At 36.8% G+C, this 10,924-nt stretch overlaps 2 protein-coding genes across 7 annotated transcripts; one reads left to right on the top strand and one right to left on the bottom strand.

The window, feature by feature from the left end:
- The first annotated feature begins 456 nt into the window (after positions 1 to 456).
- On the top strand, positions 457 to 8,126 carry LOC148179357 (protein FAM135A). 6 transcript variants are annotated; one of them, XM_088029158.1, is made up of 13 exons: positions 457 to 673; positions 3,014 to 3,125; positions 3,283 to 3,726; positions 3,775 to 3,804; positions 3,856 to 3,931; positions 4,064 to 4,132; positions 4,182 to 4,599; positions 4,666 to 5,910; positions 5,960 to 6,175; positions 6,225 to 6,567; positions 6,622 to 6,833; positions 6,885 to 7,044; positions 7,197 to 8,126. In XM_088029158.1, exons 2-13 carry the CDS (start codon positions 3,049 to 3,051, stop codon positions 7,468 to 7,470), a joined length of 3,564 nt encoding a protein of 1,187 aa, XP_087885284.1. In that variant the 5' UTR covers positions 457 to 673; positions 3,014 to 3,048; the 3' UTR covers positions 7,471 to 8,126. The 6 variants fall into 6 exon arrangements, with proteins under 6 accessions (XP_087885284.1, XP_087885279.1, XP_087885283.1 ...); XM_088029153.1 differs by having other exon boundaries at positions 3,856 to 4,132; XM_088029155.1 differs by lacking the exon at positions 457 to 673 and adding an exon at positions 681 to 1,021 and having other exon boundaries at positions 3,856 to 4,132.
- LOC148179356 (E3 ubiquitin-protein ligase RNF25) lies at positions 7,461 to 9,462 on the bottom strand. Its single transcript, XM_088029160.1, has 5 exons — positions 9,095 to 9,462; positions 8,977 to 9,045; positions 8,686 to 8,926; positions 8,179 to 8,637; positions 7,461 to 7,718 (listed from the first exon to the last, which is right to left on the bottom strand). The coding sequence occupies exons 1-5, from the start codon at positions 9,109 to 9,111 to the stop codon at positions 7,626 to 7,628; spliced, it is 879 nt and encodes a 292-aa protein (XP_087885286.1). The 5' UTR covers positions 9,112 to 9,462; the 3' UTR covers positions 7,461 to 7,625.
- Positions 9,463 to 10,924: the final 1,462 nt, after the last annotated feature.

Here is a 10,924-nt window from a genome sequence, read left to right as displayed (position 1 = left end):
TAATTTTAATTACATACAATTTTTGATCGTGTTTTTTTTGTAATTATTTTGTTTATAAACCGGTAAATCCTCTTGGTAATCAAATTGTTGGCCATAAAAGAAGAGACTACAACATTTCTTATGCAAAAACCGCTTCCATTGACGTAAATAGTGACACCGTTCCCTGATTTATTGTCCATTCAAATTCGCAACGCAGGCATTTTTTACATTTTTATTCTCATTATTTCGTACGTCATACCCTGCAATTAAAACCTGAAACATTGTCAACAAATAAAATGTAACGCATTATAATGTTTAATTATTCGACGACTTGCAAGAACTAGTTATCAAATAAAAAGGATCTTCCCTTAAATGTTCCAAAAGTCGTAGTAAATAAATATGTAATAGATAAATAAATAAATGATGAGTGTATTTTATGTCAGCTTTCCAACTCCTTCACTGCGCAAGGTCTCTGCGCTTTGGGTGAACGCCTAACAGTGCCATAAAATAGGACAGGGGTGATAACTTGGTTGCCTGGATAGAGCTCGTGCTCTTCGAATTCTTTACATAACATTAGCAAAACCAGTGCCTGCGCTCGTTTAATCAAAATAACTAATTGAAACGTAAACATTAATCAAAATTCAGTTTAATCAAAAGTCGTGTAGACGTTCACTCCGATGGAAATTCGTGTGTGGTGAGTTTATTTTTAGATTAGATTGGTTGTGAGTGTGTACCTACACATTAACATTTATTTTGGTTTCGTATTTCACATATATCGACCGCTCTTGTAATTAAGTACCCTTTTTTTAATTCTTTTGTTGCTTCATTAATCGCCTTGTTTTGCTTTGTGCTTGTTTCCGTTATCTGCCCTTTGCGCGATAACCGACTTTAATTCGATTCTGTGACCAATTCCTGCAGCGCTTATCGATAAATTGGTATAGAGGGTCGTTATAGCAGGAAAGCTCTCTTGCTTAACCTTTCGAAGTGCTCTCAATCAGCCGATAGCCAGAGATAAATGGAAAGCAGTCAGTGATGGTAGATGGTAAGAAATTTGAACATACCGGTTTTGGCTCAATTCGATTTAAAGCTCATGGTTGTGCTTTTTGTGCTTTCCAATCAATATCATTTTTACCAAGTTTGCTGATGCAGGATTTTTTTATAACTGTCAGGAAATTTATTTATATTTTTCAAAAAGCTGAAGTGGCCTTAAATTACGAGAATGTTGGCAGCTTTGATTCTCTCTGACAGTTCCAAGTTAAGCACTGATTATTGACACGAAAATACATTTTCCCAAGTGTTTCGTTTCATTTCCGTAAAAGGTAAACTTATACAACTTGACATTTCGTTTTAGAGGGTCGCAGTATACCTCGATCTTACTCTTTACGCTCTCTTGGTCTAAATGTTGCAATTTCTCGTCTGACCTTTTTTTTGGGGTGTACGAACATGTGTTTCATGAACTTTAAACGTGACGCTTATTTTTGCATGGTAAAATTTCGACCACGCGATATTTTACCGGATTATGAATGACTCATTGAAGGTGGGCTAGTAAATTGCGTTTTGATTCCTTTTGAGATTCCACGCAATAACATTTTACGTTATTTTTTAGTGTTGCCACCATTGTAGTCGTAAATTCTAGTGGTCTTTACTTGGCTGAGTTATTTTTAGTTTACTACATGTAATGTGCAATTTTACATGCCGTTGGAGTGGTTAGGGAAACGAAAAATAAAATGGTAAAGTCTTTTTTTAATGAAATAGCTCGAGTTATTTGGACCGCGAAAATTTATTTCAGTGTGGGTTGTATTTATTCGCAAAATCGTTGTTTTTTTATAGCGTGTTAGAAGTTTATTGGCTTAGCAAATCTCTTGTCTAATGTTAAAAATACTCAGTTTGTTTTCCGTTGTTCTAAAAATATTTTCATTTTGCAGACACGCAATTGTTAGAGACAATTTTTTACATTATGTATTGACCTTTCAGAGCTGTCATGGCAAACAATGACGTCACTGCATATCAATTATTCCTCAAAGTGTTAAACGGGCAGAGTTGCCACCAGTCGTCTAAATGTTAGGGCCGGTTTTGTTCAATTTTTGGTGTTTGTTAATGAAATGAAATTGTTTTCATTAGCTTGATTTAAAAATAGATTCCGCGTCTCCAGTCAAAGAACTACACTCTCAGAACACCAGCTTATGTTATTAGCGAAATGCTCAAAGAATACAGACCATTAATTATCAACAAAGCTGGCAAAGCGCCATATTTCATCGTCTTCATTCCTGTTTTATTTCCTTCAAATGTGCCGTAATTTATATGGGTTTTTTTAGTTTTGTTACAACAGAAGCGTGTCGAATCATACCAATCACATAAATTGCAACAGAGTTGGATAACAAAAGAGCTATTATTCAAAGGTGCAAAACGAACCGCTGTAATTTTTTTATGTACACTGATTGAAAACTGCAGTAATTGTTAATTTGAAAATTGAGTTTTTGTTGGATAAAAATCTTGGAAATAAACGACGTGCCGGTATTTTCCGATTTGCAACACAAATAAGTTGATTTATAGAATTTACGCGGTGAAACAGCGAATTTTATGAATTTTTGATGTATAGCTGGAAGTTTCAAACCTCGTTCATATATCTGTCTAGACGTTTGGTTCACAAACATCAAAGTTTATCGAGATGGTTCAAACTTTGCGTATTAATAATTCAGAAGAAAATTTCGATAAGTGGATTTGGGGGAATTTGAATAAGTGTGTGTACATACACGTACGAAACTTCGGGAAATTCTAGCTGATATTCAGCGGATAAAGCATAAATATAGCAAATGGTGTCTTTCCAACTTCTTGCTTACATCAGACGCAGGCTTTGGAATTTAAATCAGGTTGGTAGCTCTGCCTTTATCTCATAGAGTAGGCAGCACTGTGCCAACCAGTTGAAAAAACATGTCGATGTGTCAAAAAACGATCAATACTGTCAGGAATACCAACCCTAATCTGTAATGTCCTGACGTCATAATTCTCTTTGCTTATTGGTTATTTTTTACAGGAATGTAGAGCCTAAACACTGAATGCCAAACTATTATGAGTGAGTTGCAGTCGACGATAGAATTTTCTGTGGAACTATACAAATTTTACAATGTCGATTTATTTCAAAGAGGGTAAGCATTTTCTGTTAACTGATGACTGATTTTTTCTTCTTTTTTGATGTATCTTTTCCTTTTCGTGCTTATTTTTCTTTTTTTCTTAGCCCCATTCTGTTTTAAAATTTTCCTGTCTTTTGGTAAATCTCTTTTCAACCGTTTTTTTTTGGTTTAGAATGTACCAAGTCCGCTGCTCCTTACGCGTCTCCTCCAAACTAAGCGTTGAAGTAGAGGTAACCACCCCCGAAGTAAGCGCCGGTTTGGGCACAGCCATCGTCTTGGGCAACTACGGCGCCTGTCGTCCCTTCCAGATTTTGTACCGCAACGAAGAAATCTCCCTCAAAGATGTGGTTCTCTTCAGATGCCACATGTTGGTCGACGGACATAACTTGAAGGAATCTCTAGATCGAGCCGAGTTTTCTTTGGTTCTCGAGCTGTGGTTCAGCGACACGTCGCCTGTGTCGATGGTGATGGTCTCTTCACGTACTCTGCAGCTTAACATGTCACCGGCGGAGGGGCTACACTACCACTTGCCCGTTTTATTCGATTATTTCCATCTTTCGGCCATCTCGTTGACCATTCATGCTGTGTTGACAGCGGTGCATCAGCCTTCGATGAAGTAAGAGTGGAATTGGTGATTGTAATGAGTTAATTTTTTGTGTTATAGAAGAGGAATTCTTCGGTACATGCAAAGCTGGTAAAAGGGTTTTTTTTAAGAGACGGTTCGTGGTTAAATTTGAGTTTTTAGTGCTCCAAAATCCTCTAAATCATGGAGTAAAATACGTTCGGCACACTGTTCTTCATTAACGGATCCCGTCCTTCCAGTGAGTAGTCATAAGATTTATAGCAAAATTAACGAATCTCCACAAATACATTTAGAAGCACGTGATGTTCTATTAGATGCTAGCAATAACTTGAAATCTACTATTAAAGAATATAAGATATTATTTATTCAGAGAGAAGAAACTTTATCTGAAAATTACGATACTTTAATACTGAAACCACACAGATACGATTCCCGAAAAGTAAGTCATTTATTTGTCTCCACCATTCAACTAACTCCTTCTTTTCTAGTCTGTCAAAAAACAATTACTTCCAGCACAGGGTACTTCCTGTTTAGCAGAATTGTGTGCTGATAATATAAGACTGTGGAATTATTTCCTTCTCAATTTCAGCTGTAAAACCACCATACAGCAACACTTGAGCAAAAAACATCACAACTTGAGGGTAAAAAGGTTTGCAGAACTGTTTTTTCTTGTTTACAATCCCAGAAGATCGGCCATCGGATGTTTGGACACGAACTACCAGAACTACCTTCTGGTAGTCGAAATTGCAAAGAGATCCAAGTACATGCAGAGTTTGCCCGCGTTGCCTGTACACTGTGCGGCGTTGGATGGTGATAACACAACTATGCCAATCATTTTCGAGGATCAGTATCAAGATCCTTTTGAATTTGAAAAGAGGAATTGCGAGGAGTTGATACCGAAAAAGGGTGAGTTGGGTTAGCCCGGCGCATCCACCAAAATAAAAAGTTTGACACGTGTTTTTACTGTTACAGATTCCATTCTTTTTAAGCGCTCTAAGACTATCAGCGACGCTCAGTGCTCTTGCGGGCTTGAGAATATCTGGGAACTGCGTAAGTGCTCCGAGAAAACTCTAGTCAATGCGGACCTGTTTTATGACGATCCCTTAAATTCCATACCAGCTAGACATAGTAAATCGTTAGATCAACTACAAATGTGTTCAAGAAATAGCATACACTACTCGTTAGGAAATATATTCGGCCAAACCGATTATTATAAAAAGGACCATCACGATAAAACGAAATGTTATAAGAACGAATCAAGATTAAAAAACGTAGCGAGCGAGCACAACATGGGCAATCAGCGCTTGTACGTCTTCGACAACGCCCAAGAGTTGTGCAACTGTTCCAGCTACAGTTACGGCAGAAGACCACGAAAAGCCGTAACCAACGATTCGTCCATAGATGTAAATCAAGTAGATGTCGATATTTTAGATAAGAAATACAAACAGTTCAATATCAAAAACATGACGACATGTCAAAAAATAGTAAAATCGTTGAGCCACACTTCCACTGATAGCATCCAAAATATTTTTCGTTCGAATTCCATGCAGTTTTTTTCTCCAAAGAAGAAAGCGAACGATGCCAATAAGTTCAACTCTTTGGTTTCAAAGAAACGGCTGGAAGTGAACGGTTCGACGAAACCTTTAGAAAGTACAAAACTTTACAATCAAAAAGGCAAATCAAAGAAACGTTGTCAAAACGGCAACGCGAAAAATTTCGAAATAGGCTCGACGAGTAGTTCAACAGAGAGTCTATCTTTGAAGAAGCAAACAGGGTTAACTAGTGAAGCTTTACTTAGCGTAGTTGGCATTAGAAAAGTACGGAGTACGTCGTGTTTAGGGGAAAATTCTAGTCCGTTGGTGCTCTCGGGTACGGAATCTTTACCCAACATCACACCCGCGATTGAAAGGACGCATTATCCGGAAATGAAATATTTTAGTAGTTCTACATCGTCATCGACAAGTGAACAGAGTGGATGGATCACATCCAGAAGCAGTTCTATAGCGTCTAGCACCGACGTGGGAGGAAATCAAGTAACGAGTGCGCTACTGACCAACATTGAGAATATTCAGAGGAAGATTTTAAATCTTCCTGGAGAGGCGAGAAGAAGCAATCGAAAAGATAAGAAAAATGGGAAAACCAAATTCGAGATTTCCACGAATGGACTTCAGAGGAAGGGTGCCAAATACGACAAGGATTTTAGTTTAAACAATAAAGGTAAGTTAGTTTCACCACGTTCATATTTAATCAGTTTTTACGTTTCCAGGCTGTGAATTTAATCAAAGTAATATTTGCGATGATATCGCTTTACCTCCTCCGAAACAATTTAGAGATTTAGATTCGCCGTGTAGCTCTGTAACGAACGGCACAAACGAAGAAGAAATTAACGCCGTTGATAACATCCTTTACCACGTGGTCGACACTCAAACTACGTTGGAGCGAAAAATTCATGACCAGAATGAAATTGTTAAGGGACAAGATGGTAATTATCGAAAACACAAAGTTGTTGTTATTTTTGGTTACAATTTCAGAATATCCCTGTTATAAAGGGTCGAAATCAGAATCGGAGAAAGCGTTTCTCCGCGCCAAAAATGAGTTTAAAAGTCAATTAAATTTCCCTGGGATCTTGTATTCCGATTTTACGTCGTTCGCTTCGGCTATTCCTTATTTTCACATAAGTGACGAGTTTCGAATATTTTCTCCCGAAGGAATGCATTTGATTGTGTGCGTGCACGGCCTAGATGGGAATTCGGCCGATTTAAGGCTGGTTAAGACGTATCTAGAGCTGGGTCTTCCCGGCGCATATCTCGATTTTCTTATGTCGGAGAGGAATCAAGGGGATACTTTTAGCGATTTTGATACCATGACTGACAGGTGATTCTCTTTTACAATTTCTCAAGTTCCATTAACTGTCACTCTCACTTTTAGACTAGTCAGCGAGATCCTGCATTATTTAGATACGAGTAGCATTCGTCCCACGAGGATAAGTTTCGTGGGCCATTCTCTAGGTAATGTAATAATTAGATCTGCCTTAACACGGCCCCAGATGAAATTTCTCCTACCAAGACTGCATACTTTCTTATCACTCTCTGGACCACATCTGGGAACTTTATACAATAGTAGCGGATTAGTTAATATGGGTATGTTGCATACAAAAAAAATAGTGGAAAAAACGAGATGTAAATTCGCAGGAATGTGGTTTATGCAGAAATGGAAAAAATCAGGATCGCTTCTACAACTTTGTTTGAAGGACTCTAACGATGCTCGTCAGTCGTTTCTGTATAGACTGAGTCAGAAGAGCACTTTGCATCATTTTAAAAATGTTCTTCTATGCGGATCGGGACAAGACAGGTAAAGTTTTTATTAGAGCTTAGAGCGAATTGCGAAGAAAAAATCATGACGATGGTTATGCAAAATATTGAATAAGATTTCAATTATTTTAAATTGCAGTGGATATGACAAATAACAAAGTTTAGAGAGTGTAACAGATCTGTTTCTTCCAGATATGTTCCATTGCATTCAGCCCGCATTGAACTTTGCAAAGAATCAATCAAAGATACATCAGATCAGGGTTCCATCTACCGTGAAATGGTCCACAACATAATCTCCCCGATAATTGCTCAGAAAGAAGTAAACCTCATACGATACGACATCCACCATGCCTTACCAAACACGGCTAATGCTTTAATTGGTAGAGCAGCGCACATAGCTGTTTTGGATTCCGAACTTTTTATTGAGAAATTCATGGCTGTAGTTGGAATTAAATATTTCCGTTGAACTCTATTTATTAATAATAAGTTTTATAAAATAAATTAAATACATTTACTCCTAAATAATTTATACCTTCACTAGAGAAACATGTAGAGCGAACATTTTACAAACGAGTATGATTTTAATATGACACGTACGTTTTTTGACATTGAACACCTTGGTCACCTGCTGGCATTTGAGTTATTTCGTGGATTCCCCCGAGTAAACACTCCATTGCCCATTTGATCACCCTGAGCCAGACTAGGTCCTGGATCCTGACAACAACACAAAACGTTACGATTTAGACAACGAAGCACATCGATGTCAAAAATAGTACCGACTGATCTTGAAACGCTTTTAACACGGTAGAAAACTTTGTGCTGTATTTTTAAAATGTAGTTTCCCCGATTTTTACCAGGTTGGGCGAAAAGTCACGGATTTTGTGTTCAAAAGGTTTGAGGTTTCCGCCCAAAACGTAGAGAGCGATGACCTTTCGCGCAACTGAGGCTCTGTTAGTCGATTTTTACATTTTATACTTCAATTAGGATGGATTGTATTCTATAGGTCTCATTTGTTAATACGACATTTCGTCTATTTTTTTAAACGTTTTGATGCCGAAAATTATACCTGATTGCGGTATACGTTTTATAAAATGTTAATGAATTAATAAATGTTTACTAAATTCTCAGAGTATTCAATTTTCCTCGTCAAATTAGCATTAAAAGTAAAACTTACTTCGCCAGGAGAGCTGTCTGAGGACTCAGTTATGAGTAGCAACTTGTTTTCCTCGGCCTCCACGTCAATAATGCCGCCTCTACTTTTCTGGTAAATGAACAACTTCCGCATTTGCGCCTGGAGCATCTCTAGCTCTTTGGTAACTTCAAAATTTTGAGCTTTTTCAAGTTCTCTTGGAGGAAGAGCATTCTTCAGTTCTTGTACATCACAGTTAATTGATTCACGACATACTGGACATGATGCTTGAAATCCCTTAGTACTTTTTTGCCAAGCAGGCAACTTGTCTTGTTCTTCAAAAAAATGTTTTTCTGTCGTTATCAAATGCATGGCAAGACAATAAGAATGGAAGTAATGAAAACATTGAGTCTTGGTAAAACTATCACCCTCTGAAAATCCATATAAACACACAGCACAATGACACGTCGGTAAATTACTTTCTGTGAGGTTTTCCCTAATCAACTAAAATCAAGAAAATCAATAATTTTTAATTGGTTACATAACGCCCACCTCTATTAATTCATAAATGACTGGTTGTCCAATAAATTCATTACATTTATCCTTAATAGCTCGATATAAATGATTAAGAGTTTTGTCGTCTAATCCGCGAGGACTTCTCAATTGAACTATTGGTTCACAATCTGGATACTCTTCAGGTAGTTTTACTTCTAAAGTGACACAAACATATTGTTTATCTGTGTCGTCGGCAGTCGAGGGAAAAATCGTGGATTTGACTAGTTCGGGACACCCACTAGAAAAAAATCCTTCAAAATTAAATGCACTCATGACGAAAACACTCACTTTTCTTTATATGTTACTGAAATATCATCCATTAATATCGCTTCTAACGCTTCGATTTCTTCCTGTACCCTATCAGGAAACCATAAATAAAATAAATTTATCCTAAATGAGCTCTTACCGTTCATTTAACGACATTTTTATCGAGTTTTGTGCTTGGAGTAATCAATATTTGAAGGAAAATTCAATTTTGCTACAGCTGTCACATTAGTGTCACTGTCACTGTCACCTGTCACAAACGTCAAATTGATGGTAGTGTTCAGAAAATTTGAAGTTGCCAATGGCCCTGTCAATGGGTCCACTATTTATTTTTTAGTAACGCATTTTGGAGTCGAATTTGGGAGCCACGGTTGAAAGTATAGATTTGAGATTATATTCACTTTAAAGGGGAGTGGCTGCCATCTGCGATCAGGGCTGCGTTCATAAAAATCACTCTGTGTAAAGCTGTGGACTGTGGTGTATCGCAGCCGTCAAGATAATGTAGCGCTGACCTGCTCAGATGACTTGACTTTTAAGGGTTTTTACGACGGTGCGGTTGGGGGGGGGGGCATAAATTTAGGTATTTATTTCTACTGGTTAAGCTGTCAAACATACATTCAATTGTTACGATCGCATTTGCTAAATTCAAAATTAAGAGGATTCATATCAGATTAATTTTGTTTTTTTGTATCAATAAAAAAAATATGTAAAAATCAACAACAAATGGTGGTGATTTTTTTCTATAATTGTCTTCAATCTTTATTACATGCGCAACACTGTTTTTCCAGCTAGAAACGCCGATTTTGTGCACTTCTTAATAAATTAAATCAATCGTTTCTTTGCTAAATTTGAGCGCTATATTATTTCGCCGAATGTGTGCCTTCAACTCCAATCAAATCAATTCAATAGGATTGAACACATAATGATATGGAGGCAGCCTTACAACGGTGCGTCCATGTCTCTTGGCAAGCTCGTCAGTATGGTCCTAGATAAAGAAGCAAGTATGGTATGATTTGTTATATCGTCGTCTAAGCGGCAATATCCGCAACCTCAGTTGAGAAAATATTTTATTACTAGTTTTTCTCAGACGATTTTTTCGCGGGAAACTTACTACTGGAGATTATCTATTGTATTACTGAATAGATCTAACGTTAAGCTAAAATTTGATATCAAATAGTCATTGAAAAAAATTATTTACACTGACGAAAAATCAGTTTTTTGCGCTTCCGTATGACTTTGTAAAAATTGAGATTGCGGTAGTTGCCGCTTAGACGACGATATGTTTTGGTGCGAAGAACTTCGATTAATTCCGACTTGTTGTAATTTTTTTCGAAGTAGACGTTGTTACTATTGTTATTATTTACTTCTGAGTGAAAAAACAGTCCCAAATTGTGGGATTAAGATTAAGTATATCTGTTAATTATGTTAAATTGTTGTTTACTCGAGGAATTGTAGAGTCACACTTTTGTACAGCTGATGTGATAACATTTTATCAGTTTAAAGACTTTTCATTCGTCACATATTTTTTCACGGAATTCCTCTTGTAAAAACCGCTTTTGTACGCGCATTTGTAATGTTACGCAACGAAACAGAATCAACCGTATACGTCGAAATGTGTCAAATTTATCTTTAGCATCACTTTAATGTCGAATATTGTTTAAGATATTACCGAACGTGTCATGTAACATCTATTTTCGTATTATTATTTACTTCCTGCATGTCATTAACTTTTGAGGGATCAAAATGATATCTTGCCAACTGACTTTCTAAATAGGTAGGTACTCCATAAGCTAAGACTGCTTGTCAATTTTGATCTCGACATCTAAATTTTATACAAAGCTTTTTTATATACGACTTATAATAAACAACTTTTATTTGTGGTAATCTGTAAGTAGTTGTAATCAAAGCCTTTTCGTTTGTTCGAATTTATATGAAATGTAAACTAGTTTAAATTTGTGTATTTATTTCTATT

This window comes from Gnatocerus cornutus, chromosome 2, assembly GCF_029298725.1.
Source record: "Gnatocerus cornutus isolate USDA-ARS CGAHR chromosome 2, icGnaCorn1.1, whole genome shotgun sequence".
NCBI lineage: Eukaryota > Metazoa > Arthropoda > Insecta > Coleoptera > Tenebrionidae > Gnatocerus > Gnatocerus cornutus.
The sequence above is the reverse complement of the archived record's forward strand: the minus strand, read 5'-3'. Positions and strand labels throughout refer to the sequence as shown.

Bases quoted from the DNA above. Each gene is read 5' to 3' on its own strand.
- LOC148179357 (XM_088029153.1), top strand. From the start codon at position 3,049: ATGAGTGAGTTGCAGTCGACGATAGAATTTTCTGTGGAACTATACAAA. The intron at 6,176-6,224 runs GTAATTATCGAA...TTACAATTTCAG, and splicing joins AATTGTTAAGGGACAAGATG to AATATCCCTGTTATAAAGGG. The intron at 7,045-7,196 runs GTAAAGTTTTTA...TGTTTCTTCCAG, and splicing joins TGCGGATCGGGACAAGACAG to ATATGTTCCATTGCATTCAG.
- LOC148179356 (XM_088029160.1), bottom strand. The intron at 8,638-8,685 runs GTGGGCGTTATG...TCTTGATTTTAG, and splicing joins TCATTTATGAATTAATAGAG to TTGATTAGGGAAAACCTCAC. The intron at 7,719-8,178 runs GTAAGTTTTACT...TGTTGTTGTCAG, and splicing joins CAGACAGCTCTCCTGGCGAA to GATCCAGGACCTAGTCTGGC.